Source organism: Caenorhabditis remanei, chromosome IV, assembly GCF_010183535.1.
Source record: "Caenorhabditis remanei strain PX506 chromosome IV, whole genome shotgun sequence".
In the NCBI taxonomy this organism is placed as follows: domain Eukaryota; kingdom Metazoa; phylum Nematoda; class Chromadorea; order Rhabditida; family Rhabditidae; genus Caenorhabditis; species Caenorhabditis remanei.
Window position 1 is genome coordinate 14,591,041 of NC_071331.1, and position 26,958 is coordinate 14,617,998.

At 37.9% G+C, this 26,958-nt stretch overlaps 12 protein-coding genes across 12 annotated transcripts; 7 read left to right on the plus strand and 5 right to left on the minus strand.

The window, feature by feature from the left end:
* Positions 1–456: 456 nt before the first annotated feature.
* GCK72_014093 (uncharacterized protein) lies at positions 457–3,766 on the minus strand (the record flags this gene model as incomplete). The annotated part of the gene is made up of 5 exons (XM_003107931.2): positions 457–624; positions 941–1,373; positions 1,419–1,525; positions 3,487–3,599; positions 3,697–3,766. 5 exons carry the CDS (start codon positions 3,764–3,766, stop codon positions 457–459), a joined length of 891 nt encoding a protein of 296 aa, XP_003107979.2.
* Positions 3,767–6,478: 2,712 nt separating this feature from the next.
* Positions 6,479–7,537, plus strand: GCK72_014094 (uncharacterized protein; the record flags this gene model as incomplete). Its single annotated transcript, XM_053730137.1, has 3 exons — positions 6,479–6,601; positions 6,773–7,004; positions 7,056–7,537. The coding sequence occupies 3 exons, from the start codon at positions 6,479–6,481 to the stop codon at positions 7,535–7,537; spliced, it is 837 nt and encodes a 278-aa protein (XP_053584909.1).
* Positions 7,538–8,206: 669 nt separating this feature from the next.
* Positions 8,207–9,501, plus strand: GCK72_014095 (uncharacterized protein; the record flags this gene model as incomplete). Its single annotated transcript, XM_003107759.2, has 6 exons — positions 8,207–8,247; positions 8,297–8,423; positions 8,473–8,701; positions 8,756–9,070; positions 9,121–9,245; positions 9,331–9,501. 6 exons carry the CDS (start codon positions 8,207–8,209, stop codon positions 9,499–9,501), a joined length of 1,008 nt encoding a protein of 335 aa, XP_003107807.2.
* Positions 9,502–9,884: 383 nt separating this feature from the next.
* Positions 9,885–11,173, minus strand: GCK72_014096 (uncharacterized protein; the record flags this gene model as incomplete). The annotated part of the gene is made up of 6 exons (XM_053730138.1): positions 9,885–10,070; positions 10,123–10,321; positions 10,366–10,463; positions 10,509–10,688; positions 10,914–11,011; positions 11,059–11,173. The coding sequence occupies 6 exons, from the start codon at positions 11,171–11,173 to the stop codon at positions 9,885–9,887; spliced, it is 876 nt and encodes a 291-aa protein (XP_053584910.1).
* Positions 11,174–11,415: 242 nt separating this feature from the next.
* GCK72_014097 (uncharacterized protein) lies at positions 11,416–12,209 on the minus strand (the record flags this gene model as incomplete). Its single annotated transcript, XM_053730139.1, has 5 exons — positions 11,416–11,610; positions 11,659–11,780; positions 11,823–11,954; positions 11,998–12,105; positions 12,164–12,209. 5 exons carry the CDS (start codon positions 12,207–12,209, stop codon positions 11,416–11,418), a joined length of 603 nt encoding a protein of 200 aa, XP_053584911.1.
* On the plus strand, positions 11,774–11,980 carry GCK72_014098 (uncharacterized protein; the record flags this gene model as incomplete). The annotated part of the gene is made up of 1 exon (XM_053730140.1): positions 11,774–11,980. One exon carries the CDS (start codon positions 11,774–11,776, stop codon positions 11,978–11,980), a length of 207 nt encoding a protein of 68 aa, XP_053584912.1.
* A 254-nt stretch (positions 12,210–12,463) lies between the features above and the next one.
* Positions 12,464–13,183, plus strand: GCK72_014099 (uncharacterized protein; the record flags this gene model as incomplete). The annotated part of the gene is made up of 3 exons (XM_003107652.2): positions 12,464–12,550; positions 12,597–12,728; positions 13,022–13,183. The coding sequence occupies 3 exons, from the start codon at positions 12,464–12,466 to the stop codon at positions 13,181–13,183; spliced, it is 381 nt and encodes a 126-aa protein (XP_003107700.2).
* A 1,710-nt stretch (positions 13,184–14,893) lies between these two features.
* GCK72_014100 (uncharacterized protein) lies at positions 14,894–16,847 on the plus strand (the record flags this gene model as incomplete). Its single annotated transcript, XM_053730141.1, has 9 exons — positions 14,894–15,025; positions 15,073–15,279; positions 15,330–15,405; positions 15,451–15,703; positions 15,747–16,048; positions 16,102–16,239; positions 16,285–16,486; positions 16,533–16,709; positions 16,760–16,847. 9 exons carry the CDS (start codon positions 14,894–14,896, stop codon positions 16,845–16,847), a joined length of 1,575 nt encoding a protein of 524 aa, XP_053584913.1.
* A 359-nt stretch (positions 16,848–17,206) lies between these two features.
* Positions 17,207–17,946, plus strand: GCK72_014101 (uncharacterized protein; the record flags this gene model as incomplete). The annotated part of the gene is made up of 5 exons (XM_003107837.2): positions 17,207–17,229; positions 17,334–17,464; positions 17,514–17,602; positions 17,655–17,743; positions 17,790–17,946. The coding sequence occupies 5 exons, from the start codon at positions 17,207–17,209 to the stop codon at positions 17,944–17,946; spliced, it is 489 nt and encodes a 162-aa protein (XP_003107885.2).
* A 237-nt stretch (positions 17,947–18,183) lies between these two features.
* Positions 18,184–19,779, minus strand: GCK72_014102 (uncharacterized protein; the record flags this gene model as incomplete). The annotated part of the gene is made up of 7 exons (XM_003107946.1): positions 18,184–18,317; positions 18,376–18,706; positions 18,757–18,856; positions 18,910–19,004; positions 19,051–19,224; positions 19,289–19,676; positions 19,724–19,779. The coding sequence occupies 7 exons, from the start codon at positions 19,777–19,779 to the stop codon at positions 18,184–18,186; spliced, it is 1,278 nt and encodes a 425-aa protein (XP_003107994.1).
* A 315-nt stretch (positions 19,780–20,094) lies between these two features.
* Positions 20,095–23,155, minus strand: GCK72_014103 (uncharacterized protein; the record flags this gene model as incomplete). The annotated part of the gene is made up of 11 exons (XM_053730142.1): positions 20,095–20,237; positions 20,282–20,585; positions 20,629–20,742; positions 20,791–21,125; positions 21,171–21,772; positions 21,829–21,977; positions 22,028–22,425; positions 22,501–22,597; positions 22,646–22,814; positions 22,865–23,013; positions 23,072–23,155. The coding sequence occupies 11 exons, from the start codon at positions 23,153–23,155 to the stop codon at positions 20,095–20,097; spliced, it is 2,544 nt and encodes an 847-aa protein (XP_053584914.1).
* Positions 23,156–24,388: 1,233 nt separating this feature from the next.
* GCK72_014104 (uncharacterized protein) lies at positions 24,389–26,359 on the plus strand (the record flags this gene model as incomplete). The annotated part of the gene is made up of 4 exons (XM_003107739.2): positions 24,389–24,439; positions 24,484–24,822; positions 24,876–26,203; positions 26,248–26,359. 4 exons carry the CDS (start codon positions 24,389–24,391, stop codon positions 26,357–26,359), a joined length of 1,830 nt encoding a protein of 609 aa, XP_003107787.2.
* Between the last annotated feature and the right edge of the window lie 599 nt (positions 26,360–26,958).

Below are 26,958 nucleotides of genomic sequence, written 5' to 3' on the forward strand. Positions count from 1 at the left end.
GAAAATTGTATGGAAATGCCGGTGAATCACTTCCTTCTACTTCCTTCTGTTTTGTTCAATATATTAGGCCTCTCATCCTTGTTTTAGCTTGGAATCAGTTGTTGATTTCCTTCACAACACTCGTATACGGGACATTATTTTTTACTTTTGTTCGCGCCTTTTCTTTTAAAAATTCTTCTTTTCCTGTCTTCTTTCTAATATTTCCTCTGAAAAGGCTCACCTGAAGAATTCTGTGATTTTTGTGCTCCAGTCAGAAGATTCCTTATTTTTCTTGGTAAGAAATATGTATTCTATTGCTCCCTGATTTCTATTTAATTTAATTCGTTTCTTCTTGTCGTAAAGCCATTATTAGTGATTTTTTAAATAATGAATTTGCCAAACATTTTTCAGTGCCTTGGCGAAAAAACCCTATTTTTCAATTTAGAAGATACAAATAGTTTATTCAAAAAATCGCATTCAGTTACATCCAGCTTCTCCCCATTGAGAAACATCTTTAGTGAAGTAAGTGAGATGGTCAGACACAGATGCAGTTATCAATAATCCATTCGAACAATCATTGCTTTCATCAGCTGATGAGCATACTTTGAATGTTGCTCCAGCTTTCATTGACTCTTTGTAGAAAACCTGAAAATTTCAGGGTTGGAAAAAATCTGAAAAATTTTCCTCGACCCGGCTCCTGTAGAAATTTGAAATTTTGCGAAACATTTTGAATTTTTGCAAAAAAAGTCGAATTTCGGACTATGTTATGGAACATCGATAAGATAAAAACTGAAGAACGCGAGAATTTTGACCACTTTTCAATGAAAATTTCAAAAAAAAAATTTAGAAAAATTGTGCACTTTTTTAAAATCTGGTCCGGGCTGGCTCGGAATTTACCAATCCTGCTTTCAAGTGTACATCTAATTTTATTTTGAGAACCAGTTGTCCATTCTAGACATACCTCAGCTTTGTGATGCTTATAATCTTCCATTCCTTCATTTGGAATATGTGGAACAATATCTCTATTGTGAGTAACTCTGTACGAATAAGCCATTTGAGCATCATGAGCCACTGCAAATGGAGTTGTTCCAGTTCTTGGTTGTCCATAAGTGATCAGTTTCACTTTGTCTCCAGTTATAATTTTGTTTGCAACAATATAAGAAGCAGCTAGAGAAGCCATTGATCCACCCAATGAATGTCCAGTTACCCATACTTCAAAAGTTGGATATTTGTGAATGAGATTATTCACATCATCCTTCATTCCAGCATTCCAGAGGGTATTGAATGCATCACCGAAATATTTGGATACTTTTCCACCGGCAATCCATTGAGATTGCGATTGGAAGACTGATTTGTCAGCTTCCTCAAGCAATTGAAGGAAACCTTGAGTTCCCCTGAAATACAGTTTTCAGATAGTTTCAGATGTTTAAACGAGTTACCTGAAACTGATAACAATGGCTTTATTATCAGGAAGAAGTGCAGTGTAAGCAGAGCAAATATCGTTTTTACCACCAGCGTCACATTGCACATTCAATTGACGGCGAAGCTGGAAAGATCAAAGATGCTCGCATATGGTAGAGTTTTGAAAGATTTCTTAAGTTTTGAGTCGTACATGGTATAATATTCAAGGATTATAGAAATCTGAGAAAGAAAGGTATTTACGAAGTTAAGTTTGAAAACCAACTTCTCCCATCTGTGAATACAGTGCGCGTCATAAATATGTGCCACCCCCCAAAAATGGGTGTTCCGTGGAAACGAAGAATTTTTGGAAAAAATAGTTGTTATGATCAAATTCAGCGTGCAAAAAAACCTATACTCAGAAGTTTTTACGAAAATCGGCCGAAAAATAAGGCCAAGCCACAAAAGAATCGAAAAAACGACCGCGTCATAAATATGTGCCACCTCCCAAAAATTGAAAATTTTTTCAACTTTTTGGATTTTTTTCGAAGTTTTCTAAACTTTTTTGTTATTAAATTGGTTGTTTACTTCAAATCAATTAACATTACAACGTTTTTCATTTGAAATTCATTTATTCACAAAAAATTTTTATGCGATAATTGCCAAATTTTCGTATTTTTAGGGTTATTGAGATAAGAAAGTGCAAAATCTCAAAATATTGAACTTATCAGTGTCTGAAAATATTGATATAGAATGTTTCTAACTCTAGGACAAAAAAATTCTAGATTACAGACACCGAACCCGTTCGTTCAGGCATGTTGAATCTCGTATGAGATACCTTCTACATGCCCAAATGTGATAGAATTGTCAAACTGTCGTCCTGGATGATCTAGTACCAGATTTTTTGAAGTGTTCACACTCTTACATGTAATTTCTAGATATTTTACAGTCATCTGAATGACATTCGACTAATTCCTGGCTCTGTCGAGAATCCTGAGGAGCTCCTGAGTTTCAGAAAGCAGTGTACAAGGTTAGAGGCATTGAGATTTTGACGTTTAGGACACGAAAGACTTTCGGCTCAGTATTCTAGCAATCGAGCGTAGAAGTATTATCTAAAAGTTGCCAAATATATATTTTCGTCAACAAATATGTACAAAATAAAGTCCTGCCGACGACAGATGTCACAATACTTGGTTTCTCACAGTTCCTGGGATACAGGAGCTACTCAGGATTCTCGACAGAGCCAGGAATTAGTCGAATGTCATTCAGATGACTGTAAAATATCTAGAAATTACATGCAAGAGTGTGAACACTTCAAAAAATCTGGTACTAGATCATCCAGGACGACAATTTGACTGCCCAATCTCATTTGGGCATGTAGAAGGTATCTCATGAGAGATTCAACATGCCTGAACGAACGGGTTAGGAGTCTGTAATCTAGAATTTTTTTGTCCTAGAGTTAGAAACATTCTATAGCAATATTTTCAGACACTGATAAATTCAATATTTTGAGATTTTGCACTTTCTTATCTCAATAACCCTAAAAATACGAAAATTTGGCAATTATCGCATAAAAATTTTTTGTGAATAAATGAATTTCAAATGAAAAACGTTGTAATGTTAATTGATTTGAAGTAAACAACCAATTTAATAACAAAAAAGTTTAGAAAACTTCGAAAAAAATCCAAAAAGTTGAAAAAATTTTCAATTTTTGGGAGGTGGCACATATTTATGACGCGGTCGTTTTTTCGATTCTTTTGTGGCTTGGCCTTATTTTTCGGCCGATTTTCGTAAAAACTTCTGAGTATAGGTTTTTTTGCACGCTGAATTTGATCATAACAACTATTTTTTCCAAAAATTGTTCGTTTCCACGGACCACCCATTTTTGGGGGGTGGCACATATTTATGACGCGCACTGTAGTTTTCGAATTGAAGTTTTTATACAATCTTATTTCCTGTTCTTGGACCTTTTCAAGTCAGAATACGGTGGAGAAACTAGATACCGAAAGTGGAAGTCATCGAACCGAATAACTATACTTTATATATTAACTCGAACTCGTACACATACCATAAGTCTTCCACTCAAAAACAGTTTTTGCACCTTCTTACCTGAGAATTGGTGAATTTCGCAGAGAGACAAGTCTGTGGATTCGATGAGTAAGCGGCGGCTGCCAACGGGAAGAAAGTGTTACGAGCAACACCGTCATCGTAGGTCGCAAATGCTTTAAATTCAAGGATTCAAAGAGTTTTAAAGGCTAAAACGAGAACTAGTGTCAATCTGAGAGTTCTTTAACCTCAAAGCAAAACCCCCAAACTCACAGATTGGATCCAAAATGACACGTGCTTGAGAATAAGTCAAAAAGACCAAAAGCAATGTGAATGACCGCATTCTTGGTTTGTGACACAAAATTAAAATTCAGATGAGTTTTTATGCATTTGTCGGCACGAGGTGATAACGGAAAAGCCATTTATGACAGTTTTATTGAAGAATACGGAACTGAAATTGAGCACAAAATGGAGAGAAATCGTAGAAACATTTTGTGTTTTCAGGGAAGAAAATGAATCATTTTCTCTTGATCTCCGAGCATACTGTAACTACAGTAACCAAGAACAGACAAACAGATTTAACCTGTAACTGAATAGTATTATTCAATTTTGTTGCATAAAATCGCGTATGTTCATAACTACGGTAGCTACCGTAAGCCGAAGTTCGAACTAAAACGAGTTAATACAGAACTGTTCGTACGGAAAATGTAGGAAATAATTGGTAATTTTATTGTTTTTCCGAGTACATTTTCAACAATTCACTCAAGGTCGACTCCGATTCTCTCAGCTTTACCCTTCAATTATTATTCAGTTGGAATCGAAATGAAGGACGAACTGACCAAAAAAGAGGACAGATGTTTTTTATTTTACGGAACGGAGGCGCCAAGGTGACCATTTGAAGGGTGTGATTTATGAGAAAAAAAGGAAGAATAGAGGACATTTTGTGAAAGAAAAAGAGAGAATTGATTCACATTTCACCCATCTTTTCATTTTCCATTTGAATCGGTTTTTAGCTCGATAGGGGATTCCATAATTGGTAGCTGGGAGAGGATTACTGTAGAACTCTGGAAAGAAAATATCACTTTTTCGAAAAATCAAACATGATTCTAACCAAATGATTATGAAATGTCGATCATCTGAAACTTGTGAGGACAACTTCTCTTTCCCCACAATGGTTTCAAACCAAACCACCCGGGAGTACTGTAGTTGTGTGCCACGTCATCATGAGCCCAACTCAATACTTTACGAATATAAACATTTCCTTCTATTCAATACAATCTGTGTGCCATTTTCTTCTATTCTGACTCATAATCTCATTTATGTTCGTCGTCCGGTGCCACGTCATTCTAAACCTGTGATATTGAAGAATACTATACGACAAACCAGGTTGTATTGGGTGAATGAGAATCAAAAGGAATGTATTTTGTGAATTTGAATGAGATAATAGATTCCACATGTTCCGCAGTCACACAAATTCTTGGTGACACAGAAAAAGTGGAAGAAATTTCATTTAATGGTTTCCAAATGACCTGGGAAAGTGGTCAGTGGTCTTGTAGTTTTTCTTGTTTTTACTTTAACTTTCTGTAAGAATTTGAAAAGATAATGAGTGCTTGGAATCATTCAGTTACCAGGTTAGAATGAAGGTCAGAAGACGTTTTAAGTCCTTTTATTTTAAGTCATTTAAATAATCAAGATCCCCGAGTTCTCTGAATATTTCAATTGAGCACATACATCTCCCTTTTATCTGAAAAAAACTTTCCAATTTCTTGGAAAACTAATATCCATTTTAGAGTCAGAAACCCGAGATAATGTATTTCGTATGTATACTAACTACGAATCGCATGCTGTTTGTAATTTGTATAGCCAGAAATTGCCGCTTGGGTATTCAATCTCAATGTTTTTTTTTCTCTAGAGTAATTCCAGCCTCAAGACTCAATCAACATATGTGAAACGTTTGGGAACTGAAGCCAACTAGATTGACACGTTGCTCATTCACACTCCAATATTTATTCTCTGATCCAGTATGAAAAACCTTACCAAAAAGAAATGTTTCAATAATGACATCATCCTGATAAACGATTCGAAATCTTATCTTCTGGTGTTAGTTTCGCTTCGTTTTCAGGACGATGTCATCTATGAATCAAGGGAATAGAATAACAGACGTAATCATTGAAGCAGTAAAGGGGAACGGAACCTACAACTGAACGGCCCATCCTCAACGTTCGGTCCCTTTTATTGGCGCCAGTTAGAGATTGTAATAAGCAGGAGACGCAGAGAAACAGGTGGATGAGAGAAGGGCGCCGAATCGACTGACTCCGCCCACTATTCGGAAGGATAATGTGCTCGTGAACGGGTGAACGAAAGGACGGAAGAAGAAGGGGCCAGATGAACGATGATGATGGGCGTTTCGGACAAAAAGGACAGATTTATATGCGAGGTGGCAGCAAAATTGAAGGGTACGATGAGAACAAAAAAAGAAAAAGAAAGAAGGAGAAGCGAAGTGACTGCTGGGAAAAAAACATTCGAGTGTGTGGAAAATGGATGCTGAGATTTAGTTCTACGGTTTACGGTAACATCACAATACAAAGGAAACGGACACGGAGAAGAGAATTTAGAATATACAGAGTTGCATTTTCAGAAACTTTAAAAAGAACATCGAAGAATTTCATCATTTCACAAGTTCACATTGTTAATTTTTTCCAAAGCGACATTGTGGAATATAAGGAATATCAATATCTATTAATTTATTCAGAGGTTTTCTATTCAGAACTTCCAGAGTATTTACAGTAATGGCTACTGTAGATGTTGAAATCTGCATGTACGCGTCTTTTCTGATGGTTCAATTTATATTTTGAAATTTGGCGCAGGCGGGAATGTTTGCGTTTTCTCTTTCTTTTCTGTTTGTTCTTGTGTCTTGCTCGTTCACTTTTTGTTCGATTTTCTGTATTTTTCTGACTTTATCATGGTCCGATACTCATTTTCTCTTATTTATCATTGCTTTTGTTTTTCACAACGCGGTAACTCTTTAGACCGATTTTTCTCGTCTACAGGCAAGATGACCGAAGCATGGATCACACTGGCAACCAACGACCGGTATGCTCAGGGTGCAATCACTCTCCTCAACTCGCTTCACTCATCGGGAACGAACCGTCGAATTCATTGTCTGATCACTAACGAGGTATGTTATATTTTCACATTTAAGAAGGTTCACTAAATATTCAATTCAGGTTTCATCCGGTGTTCGTCGGGAGCTTGAAGAAAAATTCGATGAAGTGACGGTCGTTGACATTTTCAACAGCAATGACTCGGTAAATTTATTGATGTTTCAAAATAAAAGTTCATTATTTAGGAAAATCTCGCACTGATCGGTCGTCCAGATCTCGGAGTCACCTTCACGAAGCTCCACTGTTGGCGTCTCACTCAGTATTCAAAAGCTGTCTTTTTAGATGCTGATACAATGGTCATCCGAAATGCCGATGAGCTTTTCGAACGCCCCGATTTTTCGGCAGCTGCAGATATTGGATGGCCGGACATGTTTAACTCTGGAGTTTTCGTCTTCTCGCCGTCGCTGGTTATCTACCGTAAGTAATACACGAAGATATTGTCTGAATGATCTTTCTTTTATTTTTCAGGCGCACTTATCGCTCTTGCCACATCTAGTGGTTCATTCGATGGTGGAGACCAGGGACTTCTGAATGAATTCTTCTCTAACTGGCGAGATCTTCCCTCTCCTCATCGATTGCCATTTATTTACAACATGACCGGTGGCGAATTCTACTCGTATGCGGCTGCTTATCGAAAATACGGAGGTGAAACGAAAATCGTGCATTTCATCGGAGCTCAAAAACCATGGAGCTTGAACACAAGCGACATTGGAATCCATAAGAGCGATCACTACCATCAGTGGCATAAGTTCAGTCAGCAGCAGTTTTCTTCCTCGAAAAAGGAGCAAAAATCTGGTTCGGTTTCTCCACCGAAACCAAGCGACGATTCCGAGATGCAACGTGTCGCGTGGGAAGCTGGACATCCAGATTATTTGGGAAAAGATGCTTTCAAGAATATCCAAAAAGCACTCGATGAAAGCATGGCCGACGAGAAGACGAAGAATAATTAAGATTTCTCCTAATTATCAAAAAGTATGACGTGAGAGTCTGAAATTTTCCCTAATAACGGAACTAACCAAGATTTTTTGCCCGAAAATATCCCAATTTTTCACATATTGTCCCCCTTCAATTATTCCACCCTAAAGGTTCTATTGCATTTAAAAGATATTCGTAGCTACATAGGTTCATTTACATGTTTTTTGCAATTACTATCGTTCTTGTATCATACATTTTCGTAGCTTGGATAAGTTTACACATTGAGATATGAATATAATAAATTGATTTTCGCAGTTGTCTTATAATTGGTTACAAAATTAACGAGTTCATGATGAAGAATACGTTTCAATGAGAACTGATTTATATTATCACAAAAGATAATTGTCATTATAATTCGATAATTGTCTTTATTTAGAGCTTAGTTAACAGCAGAGAAAGGTTGTAGAAAACTGCGCGGCGGTCTTGCGTGGATGCCCCGCCCAGTTTTCTATGCGGCCTTGAAAAATTGAATTTTTCTCCGTTGACGTTCGTTTTCGTGTTGCACAATTCAGAGATTCATGAACGTCGTTTAATTGACGTTCATGAAAATTGAATACTAGTATCAGAATCAGTTTTCATATTCACATTATTGATTACATTTTGTATGTATAGTTTCAGCTAACAAATATCGAACATATCAGAAAATGGGCAGAAAGAAGAAGAAGGTCGACAAACCGTGGTGTTGGTAAGCTGTTATTTAGAATGCTTCTTTAAAAAAATCATATATTTTCCAGGTATTGCAACCGAGAGTTTGACGATGAAAAAATTCTTATTCAACACCAAAAAGCAAAGCACTTCAAATGCCACATTTGTCATAAAAAATTATTCAGCGGACCTGGTTTATCTATACACTGTATGCAAGTAAGTGAAGTAGTTATTCGGAGTTTTAATTTTGAAAAAATCATCTCAGGTTCACAAGGAAACGATAGACAAAATTCCTGCGGCGGTTCATGGTCGAGACAATATTCATGTAGAGATTTATGGAATGCAAGGAATACCGGCAGGTGCATATCGGGGAGCTGCAGATGAAGAGCCAGACGAGAAACGGTCGAGAATGGATTCAGGACCAGCGCCAATGCCAGCTCCGATGCCTTTTCCGCAACATTTTCCGTTTCCAGGAATGCCTCCAATGCCTTCTGGTATAGTTTACTTTTCAAAAACAATTCTAAATTTTTCAACATTATAATTTTCAGGACCGCCACCACCGCAAATGGGTTATGGAATGCCTCCAATGCCACCTGGGATGATGCCGCCGCCACCAGGAATGCCTGGAGCATACCCACCACCACGTGGTTATCACCAAGCTCCTGCGCCAGGAGTATACATGCCTCCTCCTGGAATGCCTGGAGCATATCCTCCACCACGAATGTCTATGGGTGGACATCCAGGTGGACCAGCGATGCCAGGAGGACCTCAACAAAGAAGTCGATTCGATCAACCAGATGGAGATAGATGGGCAGCTCCCGGACGAGGAGTTCCAAAAACTCCTCCGTATGAAGATGAACGGGGTATGTTGTTTCGTTTATATCGTTTCATGCGTTAGTTATGAACTGTTCAGAAACACAAGACTACCGAGGAACAGATGAGTATCATCAAGGGGGATACGAAGACAGTTTCAGAGAAGGAGATCGGAGTGGACCATCGGGGGGAAGCCGGTTCGATCCTGTCAAAACAGAACCAGAGGTGAGGAAGATATAATAGCTGTATGGAAACCTAATGGGCGAACGAATAAAATTGAAATTCAAGTTTTATACATTCAATATTTCAGTCAAACTCTACCGGCTCTGGCCCACCATCAGCATCAGTTGCTGCCGCTGCGGCAGTTGCATCAAAACTAGGGTCACGAACTCGAATTGTTCATCCTGATGATCATTCCCTGTCACTAGAGGAACGTCGTGTCAAAATGATATTTGAAAAACGCGCCAACGCCTATCATTAAACTCTTTTTGAATCTCGATCTTCTTTCATGTCTCTTTTTAACTTCCTGCTCTGTGTTTAATCTAAAAATTCCCGTTTCCTTTCAATCTTAAATTATTGAACAGCTGAATTATTTGTATTTGGATTTTTGCGCCGGGTTTGTCCTGTCTCAAAACTTTACAACAACTATGATTTTATCAAATAAATAAATTATAACCCACCATCAAAATTGGGAACAAACAACTAAAAAGAAGATTATGCTCGATAACCCGGATAGTTGAGAACAGAAAATAAATATGAAATGTTGTGAAATTTGGTAAAAATGCTCATAAATGATTAATTGATGAAAATAAATATACTTGTACGAGTATGGGTGCAATAAGTAATTCAGGGGAAAACAACTATTCACTCTTCGTCGACGAACGAAATAGTTCCAGCATTCTTCATATATCTTTTGTATCTCTTGTACCGACCTGATTGAGCCATTTTTTCTTGTTCCGCGGCTTCCTTTTCAGCTTTCCATTTCTCACAGTTAGCTTTGATCCAGCATTCTTTTTCGAATAGATCGTCAATATTGACGTCAGTGAAACGCTGAAATATAAAATTTAAAACTAACAACATTCATCTCATGAATCTTTCCAACCTGATCAAATTCTAGTTGCGATACTCCAAGATATTTTCGGATGAGATAAAATTTTGCTTCTTCGTCTAATTCTTCTTTCTTTACAGAAAATCTCCAGTACCACTGAGCCGTCCATTTCAAATAGCGGAAGATAGTGAGTGGAAAAATGATGGTGTGCCATGCAAGAGTATCGTAGACTGATTCCTTCTTATACCCGCCCCTGTAACTACGAAAGTGAACAACGGTAAAACAAAAGAAACCTACGTCACATCAAGATTTTCAATTATGATTTGTTTGATAACGGAATCATTGTCCACTCCTTTGATCTTCTTTAGCTTTCCGTTTTTATCCATTTCGAGAAGCTAGAAATATAAATAATCATAAGAAAGAGGATATAAAACTCTTACTCCTCTGTCGATTCCGTCTTTGATTGCCATGTTACGGAATTTTCCAACACCCGTAGCATATTCAATGGCTTCTGAGAATTTGTGTTTCGCAGAAAGAAATTGGAAAAGTGAAATGACGAGAATCGTTCCAACAATAACAATCCGGACGTCTACTTTGGGTGCAACTCGGAGACGGTAGTACTGGTAGTAGTTATAGAATCTAGAAATTAACTTTAAATTGAACTACCGTACTATTCCTACCGTTGGTCGGGATGATCAAGATAATAGTCATAAGTAGTTTTTGCTTCTTCATCCTTTAATGTTTCGTATGCAGTTGCAATAACGCGAAAACGTTCTTCAGCGAGAATTTTTTCCTCCTAAAGTAATTTCCATCTGAGTGCACTATTTTTATTTCACCGTAAATACCTTATTCTTAACTCTATCCGGATGGTATTGTCTTGCGAGTGCTCGATAAGCCTTTGCTAGTTTCTGTTTGTCAAATTCTTCCCTTTGGATTTGAAGAACTGCAAGACGATTGCAGATACAGCTTTTTAATTTAAAACTAAATTACCATCATAACAGTTCTCCAATCCACAGTACAACTCAGGAGCGAAGCCAACTGATTCGCATCCTTGCACAAAAAACAGGAAAGCCACAATAATCGGCACACCGATCGCTGACCGCATGAGACCTGAAATCAATCAGATATTCTGTTATTGAAATAAAATAAACCAAAAGATATTTCTAAACCGAAATCGGAAAGAGCGAATGGAATCAAAAACGAGCGATACGGAGCGATATTTGACATGTTTATGAACAAATTTGAACCGGAAATAATGTAAATATAAAAGATTGAAAAAGATCATCGGTGTCATATGTGCAATTTTAAAGAACGGATTTAAATCACAATCAACTGCTCTCGAAAAGTTTAATCAGTCTTCGAGGCTGCGTATTTGGAGAAATAATTATTGTAATATTGATTGTCGATGTCAAGGAAAGTGACCAACACGATACGCTCCAACTTGTCGTCCTTCTCGAGAAATTCAGTCAAGAACTGGGTGACTGTTTTAGCAGCATCTTCATTTGGATACCCGTAGACTCCTGTCGAGATACAACAGAACGCCTGAGAAATCAAACTATTTAATAATTGTTTCTCTGAAATGGCACCGACCACACTTTTCATTCCATTTTCAATCGCGATATCCAGTGATGTTCTGTAACAAGCGATGAGGTTGTCGCGTTTTTCATCTGTTACACTTCCGTAAACCTGTGGACCGACGGTGTGTATGATTTCTGAAAGTTCGAAAATAAAAACATATAAAGTGAGATGTATACTTTTGATGTGCTTGATCTTGCAACCTGAAGTGATCACAGCATCTCCAACAGCACAACCATTGTATTGGCGACACTCGGCTTGCAACTCGCTTCTTCCTGCAGCAGCATGGATTGCTCCATCAACTCCACCACCTGCAAATAGATCCGTTCTACTTTGACTAGTTTTCACGTTAACCTCCGGCCAATCGACCATTCGCAGCATTGACAATTGCATCAACAGCAAGCTTGGTGATATCGCCATTCCAGATACTTATGCGATCCAACACGTTCTTCGCGACCTGGACTAGAAAAAAGTATTTATATGCGTTGTCCTACTTTTTAAATAACTCAAATGTACTTACATTTTTGAAAAAGAGTTGGGAGCTCTGTAAGAGTAGCAGTTGTCATAGTGATTTCGGCTGAAAACAATAAAGAAATGAGCCAACGGATTATCAGAACTATTGCGAAAAAGGAAAGACAACGCGTGGAGGGAGTTGTTCGCGAAGACAACACGAGCGAGGGACTAGTTTCCGCAGACGCTGACCTAACTTTTTTGTTTCAAAAAATATTTTTCGAGAATCTTCATGCTTCACACAGATTTTCCTTTTTTGCTTCGGGTGTTTTTTTTTTTAAATCAGTATATAATTTCTATTTTTCTCAGAATGTCGGAGCACACCAAGGTTTCTGCTGAAGATCAAGCTCTCCTCAATAAGTTCGCTCGCTCCTACCAGCAGCAAAATCAATTGAAAGTAAGATCTTATTTTCATTCAGTATTATTTTCATAATTGATTACAGGCTGAATTGAAAGAAGCAAAAACATTAGTGGAAAACATCAATGAGGCCAGTGACGAAATTTTGTTGCTCGACGATGAAGACTCAGCATCGATTCCTTGCCGTATTGGAAGCTGTTTTGTTCACTTTAATGGGGTAAGATTGAAATTAAAACAACACTAAAAAAAAAGAACGAAACTAGATTATATGCTAACATGAAGCCACACAATTTCCTTCCCTATGTTCGTTTTTAAATTGCCAAAATTGGTCTATAATTCGGAAAGAAATTCCAGGTTTCCAAAATAAAAATCTAAAACTGTTTAAATAATATTATTATTAATAATAAAACTACTGCGTTCTATGAAAAATAAAAAGATAATGATATCTACTTATAGCATTCATAAGTCTATAGATTTCTGTCTGATGAATTTTCAAAGTTATGTTTTCAGGACAGTTTGAACGAACATTTGGAAGGAAAGAAGGCCACCGCTGAGAAAGTTTTGGCTCAAAAAACGACCGAGTTGAACACAATCACCGCCGAAATGGAGCGAATCAAAAAAGTTTTGTATGGAAAATTCGGCGACCAAATCAACCTCGATGCCGATGAATGAGATATATCAATGCTTTGTATTTTGTTTGAATTTTTCCTGATTCTGAAATTTGAAAGCTTTTGCCTATAAAAACCAATCATATAAAGTTTATTTTTCAAGTTGTGAAATGTGTTCACTGTTCACTTCTTTTCATATTTTGCTGATGACATTTTTCTTTTGCTTTTCCTTATCACGAATGGCACCACCCGCTAATGTGTCACCCCAGATCCCAATCACAAATAAAAACGGGAGAAAGAAAATCATTTTGGAAATAAGAAATATTGAGTGTTCGGTCAGTTTTTCACCTTTCTAGCTTGATTTCTATTTGAGAAAGAACCGCCTCAGCAACTGATTTCATATTGTTTTTCATCCAGACAATCTTATCTACGGACTAAATATGCTGTAGTTTTTTTCTTATCGCTTGGCCTGAGAATCTATCAACGCAAATGCCTAAAATTCTGCTATTCTCGATCGTTGACTAGTTATTTAATCCTTGTTGAAACATGTAGACCACTAACATACTGTCGTTTCTCAAATTGGCAATTTTTCCGTCCCGTCTTCTTTTTCTCCGACTGCCCTTCTGTCAGTTAAATTTATCTGTCCTTTCATTTCTCACCTTTTCCTATTTTTTTTCTCGAGATTCTCCGTCAATTTGTCATCATTTTCTCTTTCTTTCATCTTTTTTGTTTGCACTTTCCACCTACAAAAAATTCTGAGAGGACACAAATAAATGTGGCCATTCGTGTGCTCTGTCTGATGAAACTTATATGGAGCATATAATAAGTTTTCTAGAAATTATCGGCTGTTATTGTGGTGCAACGAAGATAAATTGTTCTTTGCTTCTCAGTTTATAGTGTAATTGTAGACACGTTTTCCGAGTAAACTGATAAGCCTCTTCGGTTGAATGATCAATGAATCTGCTTCATTTAGATACTCCTTCCTATTTTGAGATGCCTATTTTGTTTTCTAAAGAACATCCTTCGCTTGATTTGTTGATAATGTTTTTCGAATACTTCCATCCCGCTTGTTGGTCGCTTAGAGAGCAAAGATCGTAGATTAAATATAGAGTTACAAAGTTTTCTCCAGAATCATGTTACTCAACCAGCACCTTTTGTTCTCAAAAAAGTTTTTTCCTATTTAATTTTCAAGTCAGAGAACACTATTTGTCATGGTTACACTCTATACACATCTCTTTTCAGTCATCATTTTTCCTGCGACCAGAAAAGATTTCAGTAAATATTTTCATGTTTGTCAAGACCCCCTCGCCTCTCTCGTTCGTTTGTTTCTCTCAACCTCCAAATACTAGTGAAAAAATTGACCGATTTATAGGGTCGCCTCCTACGTTACTTTTTTTGTAGACTACAACCTCAGGAGAGGAGGAAAAGTGGAATCTACTGCCAGTTTTTTCTAACTCAATTATCAGTTTTTGTGTGGCGAATCAACTAAACCAACTAGTTTGCAAATGTTTTCTTTTTGAATGTTCATTGAGTAATTTGTTTGTTTGAATGTGGTTGGGTAATCAACAGTTACATTATCAATTCAGAGTTTTTTTGACTTATGGGTTTTCTGTGAATAAAACATCATTCTCGCGAGATTGTTCATCCCATTTCTCTCCAACTTTTCGAGTTATACCAGCTCGCCTCCACTAAGATTTGAATATTGCTCTCCGGTACATGCAATGTTATTTTTCAACAACCTGTTTTTCGAAAATCTAAACATCAATTTTCAGAAATGGCTGACAAATGCAAACGTCATTCTGTGTCGGATCCACTCTCCAAGGATCTCGTTGAGTGTCTTCGAGAGTCGATGCAACGGGAACTCAAGTTTGAAACACCATACGTTTTTGTTGTATTCGGAGCTTCTGTAAGGTTTCTATTATGCATTATATCTTATTTATCCTTGCTTTATAGGGAGATCTTGCCAAAAAGAAGATATACCCAACACTTTGGTGGCTGTTCCGTGATAATCTGCTTCCAGTCAACATTAAGTTCGTTGGATATGCACGCTCAGATTTGATAGTATGCCGTCTTCGTGAATCTTTCGAAAAGTTCTGTAAAGTTCGTGAATCGGAGAGGTGTGCATTTGATGATTTCATCAAGAAATGTTCCTATGTTCAGGTAAATTAACTATATTGATTTCTTCTATTTTAAAAACATTCGGTTTTCAGGGGCAATACGACACATCGGACGGTTTCCAAAAGCTTCAATCTTCAATTGCCGATTTCCAGAAAGAGAGCCATGATCGTGAGTTTTCAGAAAATTATTATCACAAAGTTTTCCGATTTTCAGAAGCTGTCAATCGTCTCTACTATCTCGCTCTCCCACCATCGGTTTTCAATGTTGTCTCTACTGAATTGAAGAAAAATTGTATGGATAACGGTGATTCCTGGACACGTGTTATTATCGAGAAACCATTTGGACATGATTTGAAATCCTCGTGTGAGCTGTCTACTCATCTCGCAAATTTGTTCAAGGAAGATCAAATTTATCGTATTGATCATTATCTTGGAAAGGAAATGGTTCAGAATTTGATGGTTATGAGGTTCGTTTCTCACTTTTCGATAGTCATTCAAACAAGTCTTCAGATTCGGAAATCGTATTCTTGCTCCTTCGTGGAACCGTGATCATATCGCCTCTGTCATGATCTCATTTAAAGAAGACTTTGGAACAGGTGGTCGTGCTGGATATTTCGATACGGCTGGAATTATTCGTGATGTAATGCAAAACCATTTAATGCAGATTTTAACTCTTGTGGCAATGGAGAAACCAGCCAGTTTGAATGCTGAAGACATTCGTGATGAGAAGGTCAAAGTATTGAAAGCAGCGAAAGTTGTTGAATTGAAGGATATAGTTGTTGGTCAATACGTTGCCAATCCAGAATTTGATCGTGCGTTTGGAAACCATTTAAATTTATTCAATCTGTAATGTCAAATGTTTCAGATCCAGAAGCATCCCAAGGATATAAAGATGACAAATCAGTTCCAGCTGATTCAACTACTCCAACATATGCTCTCGCTGTTGTTCACATTAACAACGAACGATGGGAAGGAGTTCCATTCTTTTTAAGATGCGGAAAAGGTGAAAAAGACTACACGAATTTTTCAACGAATTTTCCTTTTTCAGCACTCAACGAAAAGAAAGCTGAAGTTCGTATACAATTTAAGGAAGTCAGTGGAGATATTTATCCATCTGGAGAACTAAAAAGATCTGAATTGGTAATGAGAGTGCAACCAAATGAGGCAGTTTACATGAAACTGATGACCAAAAAACCTGGAATGGGCTTCGGAGTTGAGGAGACTGAACTCGATTTGACTTATCACAACAGGTTCGCTTTCAGTAGATTCTAAAGTCTCTATACTATCAATGTTCAGATACAAGGAAGTTCGCCTTCCGGATGCGTATGAGCGTCTCTTCCTCGAAGTTTTCATGGGATCTCAGATCAATTTCGTACGAACTGATGAGTTGGAGTACGCGTGGCGTATCCTCACTCCAGTTCTTGAAGAACTTGAGAAGAAGAAGATTCAACCTGTTCAGTACAAGTTTGGAAGGTAAGTTACTAGTTATTCAGTTCTAATCAATGTATTCATCTTGTTTTCAGTCGTGGCCCAACAGAAGGTGACGATTTGATGCAGAAATACGGTTTCCTCTTCACTGGAACCTACAAATGGGTTGCTCCAAAGCTTTGAAGAATGTCTTCTGAATCTCCTTAATTTTCCGTCTTCCTCTCTATTGTTGTGTGTAGTGAACAAGTATTGTAAACCTTCAACAGCTTCTAGTTTATCCCTTTTTCCGAAATACCAATTCATGTTTTCCTTTTTATTACCTCCTCTATACTTATTAATGATTTATTGAATGAATGCAATATTTTTACACCAAACTTCAAACAGACTGATACACAAAATTTTCCCCAAAAGACCAATGAAAGTGCAAAAATATTCAGATTTGAGAAAGAACATTTTAAAGTGAGCAATTGTTTTTGGAAAATTCTGTATTCCTCCCGCCTCTTTTAAGCCGATTGGACGACGTGTAACAAACAGAACAACACATGAAAGGATTGCTCAGATTACAGTAAGACATTGCTCAGTCTACAGTATGACATTGCTCAGATTATAGACCCTGCGTATCTAACCATCTATATAAGGCCTTTTTTCGCTTCATTTCTTCACATTCAGCCGATTTTTCTCATCTGAATTATCTTCAATATCTGGACAAACTCCAAATCCGAATGTCTACACTGATGGCTCGTGCAGAAACCAAGGAACTGCCAATGCTCAAGCCGGTTATGGAGTCTACTGGGGACAAGGTTTGTTTTTTTGATTACAGAAAGATATTGAGAAACGAAAACATTTCAGGCCATGCCAACAACCGCAGTGGCACCGTATCCGGACATCAAGACAGCAATCGTGCCGAGCTTCGTGCTGCTCAACAGGCCATCAAAACGGTAGAAAGAGACCATCTGCATCAATTGAGCAACATCATTTTTTAAATTTCAGGCTTCAAGTCAAGGATATTCTGGAGTGAACATTCACTCGGATTCTCACTACGTCCGAGATGCGATCAACAACTCTGCTCAGTTCCAGAGGTACAATTCGAATCATTCTGTAATAACTAATCATTTGATTATTCAGAGCTCCAGCTGCCAATCGTGACTTGATGCAATCGATCAATTCAATGAAGTCGAATGTCTCCGTGAGTGCTCACCATGTCAAAGGACATTCGGGACATCAAGGAAATTCCCAAGCTCATTCTTTGGCAAGAGCTGGAGCCAATTCTGGAAAGAAGTGAAACAATAGTTTATTGTTAAACTTCCTGTTAACCCATTGTAACTAAAAATAAAATGTTCAAAAATGTCGTCTTATTTCTTGCAGAAGCCTTCCAAACATACTGTTAGAACAGAAAATTAGAAGACTTTATTGAAACAGAAAATGAACGAGTTTTTGAAATTGAAGAAAATAAATAGGATAGACAAATTTGAGATGAGTTTTTTGAAAGTCAAAGATCAAAAACATGAACTGGAATAATTTAATCTGATTCCTCGTCACTGGAGATAATTTGTTTCTTTTGTTGTTGCTTACGCTTGCGGTACTCTTCATCTGAATCACTGTCGGAGCTTTTCTTCACATGATCTCCTTCATCTTCACTCTCCGAGCTTGCACCTGAAAATTTAATAAATAAATGAAAGAACTTTGATAGATAAATGAAAAATTGAGTTACCTATAATTGGCGCCTCCTTCTTCTTTCCTTTTCTCGACGACGTCGGCATATCCTCGTCATCAGAATATTGTCCTCCATAAACTGGTCGACGTACTTTGAAATTGTTTCTAACCATTTGAGTGCGTCGAATGTGAGCACGAAGCGATTCCTCCTCTTTGCGAGCATTTTCTCTCCTTGTGATTTCTGGATTTTGTCCGACAGCGTCCATGACTTTCACTTGTGCATTCTTTCTGCTGCGATCTGCCATATTGAGTGTCACCTTTCTATGTGTTTGAGAATCAGTTGAATGTGGACGGAAGTTCATACGATGAGTGAGAACTGACTGTGCTGACTGAAAGATCGACATTTTATAACGTTGGAACAGGAAAATAACTAAAATACCATAAGATTGGGTTGAGTTACGTAAAGATGTGGCAAATTGTTCGCGTTTAATGGCATCAACGTAACGTCGAAGATTTCAGTTCCGAGATACAGTGACGATCTGAAAATAGTTCAGATATTCGGGTAGGATGTGCCATCTCCCGAATAGCTTACGTTCCATCCTCCCATTTGACAATTTTTGCATTGCTTTCTCTGATATCTCTTCCTTCCGCATCTTTACGGATTCTCCATCTTAAAGTGTTTTCGACCTGAAAAGATGAATTTGAAAGCATTGAGAGTGTTGACTAATCTTACTCTCAGTTTGAGCCGAGTACGTCCTTCATCATCCAATTTTGCTTGATCATCATCTTCATCTTCTTCGTAGTGTTGTGGATCGAATGGGTGAGTGGCAACCGATAAGAAGTTTGGCATTCGAACGTAAAACGGTGGGTCCTCGGCATATTCCAGCGAAATTCGACCCGAGATCATCTAAAAGTTTATTGAAATTTTAGTTTGATAATCTGGATAATAAATTCTGCAAGAACCAACGTACCTCTGTATCATGGACCTGTTCTTTTTCTTTGTCCTCTATTTCTTCTGGATTTGCCATCACGATTCCCTGTAAATCGTTCATGCTTCCACGGCTCTCCGCATCAGAGTCCGAGAGCATCGCTCTTGTTTCGATCTTTTTCTGCTTGTTTTCACCTTCCGAATCGTCATCTGATGAACCCGATACATCACCGAACAAATTTCCACCACCGCTTGTTGCAGATTTTCCTCCATCTCGTGGAACCATATCGTCATCCGAGGAATCTGATAACTGCCGTGGTGCGGGCCGCGTGTCGGAATCATCATCAGAATCTGAGAGAATAGCCTTTCTCTTTGTTACTTCTTGTTGCTGCGGTGAAGCTGGAGAAGATCCACGAGACGATGGTGTTTCACTAAAGAAAAACATTTCGGTTTTTTTTCAAGCAGCACTATAACTTACGACTTTACTGGAGTACCTGGAGCTGAAGCATCCGAGTTTTCATCAGAAGAAGACATCTGAGTTAAAAATTAGGTATTGAGGGGAAAAGATAACAAAATATATATTCTTAAATATGAAAACGGGCAAAACCGTCTCTTATGCAAAAGTAAACAAAATCAATCACTGTCCAAGCTTTATAAAATAAAGATTCCGAAGCATTAAGTTATTAAAACACGTCTTGATAAACAAGAAACAAATTATCAAAAGAAGTCATAAAAAAACAGATCAAACTCACAATTGATGGAAAGTTAGAAAACAACCGGAATCAATACATGAAAAGAGCCATGGGGTAAGGATGATAACCAGGATATAATGTAGAAAAGAATATGACACTAATTTCTCATAAACAATTTACGGAACTGATCGTTGGACAATGGGGTGGAAGAGGAGGAAGATGTGCCAGATGAAGATGAAGCTGGAGTTTCCGAAACATCCATAGCATCAAGACGAGCGGTGATTTGAGGAGTTTTGGTGGCTGAAAAAACTTGTCAAATTTTCGGAACATGTTATTCAACTCACAAAGAGCTCTCGGAACTAATTGAAGTTTCGCTGCATGTCCTTTACGTGGTCCTCCATCCTCCTCTCTTGCCTCTTCTCTTTTGCTAGGGAAACCTCCTTTTCCGTGTTTCTCCTTTTTGCTTGGTGGATTTGATATAGCGACTTCAATTTCTCTTTCACGGAGGATCAACTTGTCACCAGATGCGACACATTTTTGAGCACTCGATTCAGACTCGAAATCGACAAATGCAACACCTTTTGGTTTACCGTCACGATGGGTGACCCGGCGGACACTTGTAACGGTTCCGAACTTTGAAAACAAGGCCTGAAAACATGAATTCATAGAGAAAGTATGCCAGTCAACTCACAAGAATTTCATCATCTGTTGCTTGGAAATGTACATTGCGCACGAAAAGTTTTGACTTTTCAAGACCAGTAGAAAATTTGAATCCAACTCTCTTTTCAGGATCATTTGCTGAGATCTGAAATTTTTTCGGTCACTTATTTGTTCTTTAAACACTATAACTTACAAACATTGGTCGACCTTTCACTGGTACTCTATCTTTCTGCAACGCATTCTTCGCTTTCTCATCATTCTCCATGACGACGTAAGCAAATCCACGATGAGTTTCCTCTGTATGAGCTTTCCGAGCAAAACGAATCGAAGAGACACCCTCAATAGCTTGTCGAATATCATCTTCTGTGGTGGTGAAATCAAGATTAGACACAAAAATAGTTCGAGCATCTTCGGTTCCAGGTTCAGCTTTTGGAGTCGAGAAAGAACCTGATGGAGCCGTGGCAGTTGTAGATCCCGATGGAGAGGGTAGTTTTTTGGCCATAGACGGAGGATGAGGTGCTTTGAAACCTAAAAAAAAGTTTACGGTAATACCAATTATCTCCATCCACTCACCTCCATCTGCTGATTTAACTTTCTTCACAATAGGTTCACCTCCAGCACTTCTTTTTTGAACTGCTTCTTTATGATCTTTTTGAGGCGCTGCAGCCTTTTCAGGTAACTTCTTTTGAGGTCGACTGGCTCGATGTGCCGCTTGAGTATTCACCTTTTCGAGAACTGTATCCAATTCAGCCAGTGTTCCTTCTTCTCTCTCAAACTGTACGTAATACAAATAAATTTCATTGATGTTATCTGATACAGAGTTCAGAGCTTTGTTGAGGAACTTTCTGGCGTTCTCGTTATCTCCAAACTGTCGTTCGATGCGCACAGCTTCCAACCATTTCCCAGCAAATCTTCCGAATCCAGACGCGAGAATGTCATTCCAAATTTTGCGACACTTTTCCATATCTTTCATCAGTGAAGCATAGAAATATGCCTGCATTTGACGATATTCACCAGTTGGATCCCAAGCCATTGAAAACCATTCCTTGAGAATTGCTGCTCCTTCATCAAACACTTCGGCCATTGGAGAGTAATCAGAAGAACCAGACAGAGCAATTCTTCGGCGAAGAAGAAATGCATACGTTCGATAAAGACCACGACCATCTTCAGCAGCGCTTAAATATGAACTATGGACGAACAAGTCAACTCACTAACAGCTCCTATAACTCACTTTATCACGGTGTTTTTCGTCCGTTCCCATAATTCATCGATTTCTTGATGTGGTTTACGAGCTCGTTCGAGAGCAAGTAGAGCTTGTTGATGAAGAACATAACTGTACGGACAGTGACGAAGAGCACGTTTGTATACATCTACGGAAACCTGAAACATTCAATTCGTGTTGAAAACTTCAAACTTTATGAATAACATACTTGTGGCAACTTAAGAAAGCTTTCAGTCCATGCACCATAGGCACACCATGCATCTTCATCGTCGGAAAACTCAGAAACAAGTCTTTCGTGAGCCATCTGTATTCTCGTAGGCATTCCACTCTTTTTCTCAAATTCAAAAAAAAGTTTCAATCCTTGTCTTTTAGTCTCTTTTTTGTCGATCATTTCCTGAAACTTGGCCAATTGCTCTTTCTGTCGCATTGTCGCGTCGTACTGTTTTTTCAGCGCAGGAAGTTGATCTCCTTGATTGAATTCAGAACAGAACTGTTCAGCCAAAGAAAATACTTCTTCCAATTGATCTGTAGGACAACGCAGAGCACGTTGGAATAGATTGGTTACTTGATCGGCGAATCTTTGAAAGTCGGGTGATTCCAGGAAATCTGAAGAAAGTTTTCTTATTGAATGAGGGTTTAGGTATAATCTAAACTTAAAAATAAAAAAAATAAAAACGATACCTTCAAGATGATTCGTTTCATAATTTAAGAACAACAGCCAGATGTGGCCGCCTGAATCATAACGACTTCCAATTGCGGTGAGAGCTTTTTCGCAGACCTTAAGAAATTGATAAAGTAACGGATTTTAAGTAAAAGGTTTCCAAACCTGTCGACAGAATGCGTAGTCTTCTGATTTGGTTTCGTCATCTGCACACTTTTTTGCGTACATCACTCGTTCGGCCCAAATCTCTACGAAGTTTTCATCAGAGATAGCTTCCTCGAACATTTTTTCCACGTCCTCTACACTTGGCTCCGGTTGTTGGTTCTGGAAATCTCTGTAAATGATATGAATTACATGAATAAAATTATATAAAAATGCTCTTACTTGATCCAGTTGATCCAATTCAATGGGGTCAGGGGTGCCCACTTAACAAACTCCTTCCGTTTTTCGGCGAGTTCTTCGAAATCACCATTTTTGCTCAACAATGTTAACAATCGATTAGCGCAACAAATATCACGATCGTTTTCTAACAACTAAAATTATTACAATTAGAAATTAGCGACATCATTCGAAAAAGTAATGTTAACAAACCTCCTTTTTAGTTTTCTCGATTAATTCATCAAGATCCTCCATATCAGAGCCATCAGAACCAGATTCCATATCTACATCAGACATTTTACCGAGCAAGTTTATAGAAAATATATTCTGGAAAAATTCAAGTAGTAATATTTAAGATTCGAAACGAAAATAAAGGGAAAATGCTTTCGAATCGAAAGGTGCAATTGAGCGCGTTTACTTTACATCTTTTCAATGTAAAAACTTGTGATTCAAAGCAGTAATCCGTTAAAATGTAGCTCCAGATCAATTTCGAATTAAATGGGACTTTAATTTTAAAATATTAAATTAAAGTAAACATTAGTTTTTCTTCTAAAAATTAATGAATATCCTATAACCCAGACAATCGCAATGTAAATTTTAATCTAAAATATTTTTAGAAGAACAACTATATTTCACAAGCTATTCAATAGTTTTTAATTAAAAAATTATCCGAAAAAGTGTAATTTCAGTACGCTAGATGCAAAATTAGATATATCTGTAGTTTGAAAGAAAACAAACGGGAGTGATACATGCACATGAGAAACTCGAGAGATCGGATAGATTGAAAAATATAATAAGGAATTTTTTTTTTCGAGGAATCAAAATTCAAATTTGTTGGGAGCGTAAATTTACGTGGTGGTGTTTGCGACGAATGTATAACATTTGACGGACATAGTAGTTTTTTATCATTATTTTTTTTTGCTTTTTTCCCCGAGCGGGCGCGACACCGTACAAATCGAGAAGAACACTTTTTCTATTGTGCAATGGTTGTCTTTTTTAACAGCGTCTTCACATGTTTTTGATTACAACTTTGAATTTCACTCGAAATATACCGTAGTTCTCGAAATTTTTCGCATAACAAATTTTTGTAAAATCTGCTCAAAAACATGAAAAAAACCAGATTTGTCACGGGCCGGGCCAAAATCAGGAAAAATCTCTTCCCGTTTTGAAACATTTTTTCAAAACATTTTTTTGGAAATTTTTTGAACTTTTTTGAAAAAAGTATAGTTTTCGAATGAACATTTAAAATTGAATCAAAATGTGAATATGTATGATAATTTAAGCTTTTTCACTCTTTTTTACAAAAAAAAATTGGTAAAAATGGGAACCCATTTTTGAATCCGGGTCGGGAGAAAACAAGAGAAATTTCGGCCCGGTCCGGTCAAGAAAAATCTCGGCCCGATTTTTGACAAGTCTGAAAAAAACACCATTAATAAACTAAATAACTATTTATATCACTCTGTTCCTCTTCGCTCACTTCCCGTGTTTCATGTCTAAAAATATTATCTACCTTTGTCAGTCATTCCAGATATGGCCCCTCCCCATCCAAGAGATCCATCAACGGCGTCTAATTATGAACAAGTAAGATTTCTTCTTAAGATTGAAATCAAGTTTCAACTTTCCAGGTCTCCGTTTCTCACTACGTCGTGAAATGGAATGTCGATTTTGATAAAAAGTGCATCGCTGGAGATGTTAAGTTGGTATTAGATGTTAAGCAAGAAACGTCAGAGGTCATATTAGACACTCGAGAATTAACAATTCGATCCGTGTCGTGCGCTTCCAACGGAGAGACCAAGGAAGTTGAATACGCAATGAAAGATAACGGCGCTTTGGGCCAAAAGCTGATTGTGTCTACCACTCTATTGAAAGCCGGCGATAAACCTGTACTGACAGTGAAGTACGAATCCAGCAATAATGCAGCTGCTCTTCAATTTCTAACGGCTGAACAAACTACTGATAAAGTCGTGAGTCTCGTCTGATGGGGAAAGGTTAATTGAACGAAACAAATTATTTTCAGGCCCCATATCTCTTCTCCCAATGTCAGGCAATCAATGCCCGCTCTATTGTTCCATGTATGGATACTCCATCAGTAAAAAGCACATATGAAGCAGAAGTGTGCGTTCCAGTCGGGCTGACTTGCTTAATGTCGGCGATTGGACAAGGATCAAAATCGTCAGAATGCGGGAAACATACTATTTTCTCATTCAAGCAGCCTGTTTCGATTCCATCATATCTTCTTGCTATAGTTGTTGGACATTTAGAACGCAAAGAAATCAGCGATAGATGTGCAGTTTGGTCCGAACCATCTCAAGCGGAGGCGGCTCTTTATGAGTTTGGAGAAACCGAGAAGATTTTGAAAGTTGCCGAAGATCTTGTTGGTCCTTATGTTTGGGGTAGATATGATTTAGTCGTACTACCAGCAACATTCCCCTTCGGTGGTATGGAGAATCCTTGCCTCACATTCATCACTCCAACTCTTCTCGCTGGAGATCGTAGTCTGGTCAACGTGATTGCTCATGAAATTACGCATAGTTGGACTGGAAACCTCGTAACCAACTTCTCTTGGGAACACTTCTGGCTGAATGAGGGATTCACAGTCTTCATTGAAAGGAAAATTCACGGAAGAATGTACGGTGAACTGGAAAGACAGTTTGAAAGCGAAAGTGGATACGATGAGAGTCTTGTGCGAACTGTCAATGATGTCTTCGGACCTGATCACGAGTACACTAAGCTTGTTCAAGACTTGGGCAGTGCTGATCCAGATGAAGCTTTTTCCTCGATTCCATATGAAAAAGGCTCCGCTCTCTTGTTCACGGTTGAACAGACAATCGGGGACAATGCTCGATTCGAACAATTTCTGAAGAACTACATTCAGAAATATGCTTACAAAACAGTTTCTACAGAAGAATGGAAAGAATACCTGTATGACACGTTTTCTGACAAAAAAGTAATTCTTGACAATATCAATTGGGACTTGTGGCTTCACAAAGCTGGACTACCCCCAAAACCAGAATACGATTCGACCCTGATGCGTGCATGCAAAGATCTTGCTAACAAATGGACTGCCGAAGGTTCGGAAGCGCCGACAGATGGAGAAGTATTCGAGAAAATGTCGAACTCTCAGAAGTTGGCTGTGATTGATGCAATCCGTGTAAACAAAGGCATATTTGGAGATCGTATGCCATCTTTGACCGCTACCTACAAGTTGGACCAAGCCAAGAATGCTGAGCTCAAATTCTCGTGGCTTATGCTGGGACTCGAAACCAAATGGACACCGATCATTGATGCCAGCTTAGCGTTTGCTCTGGCTGTTGGCAGAATGAAGTATTGTAAACCAATCTATAAGTAAGAAATCTATGCTTTTTATTTTCTCTAAAGTGTCAATTCAGATCATTGTTCGGATGGAGCGCCACTCGCGAACGCGCCGTTTCCCAATTCAAAGCGAACATCCCGAATATGCACCCAATCACGGTAAAAGCCATTCAAAGTCTCCTCAAGTGATTTCTGTAAATATAATGCACGGTTGTTATCACCTTACAATGCATAATTCGTCAGCTTTCTTTTTGATATTTATTCTATAAAAATTATCATCGGTTTCTACATAAATAAAAGTCTTATAAGTTTTTTACCTTCCGCATTTTCAGAAGATCGCAGTCTGACCAGTCATTCTTGTCGTTGAAATGGCAAGTATAATAATAAAAGTTATTCAAAAAATACTGGACGAACTAACAAAGAACAAATTGTAAGAATGAAGTTTCTGAGCATTGATATTCCGTTTAAAAGATTATTAGGATTTCGATTGGGAAGAAGATAAGCATAAAGGAGTCCGAATAAGATCAATTATCACATGAAGACCCTAAATAACTCAACGTTTGAAGTGGACAGCATATTCAATCTTTGAGATTTAATCTACAAAATGCGAGAGCTCTCGCAAGAGGTTTCCTTTGACAGTCACGTTATTCTTAAAAAGAAGTTTTGAAAGTGAAGCGACATACAGTGAGGCAAACATCAACGTTCCAGCAAAACAGGACGGACAGTAAAACGAAGCTCTTTATTTCATCACAATAATATGAGAGATTTCGGTAGCAATAAATAAAAAT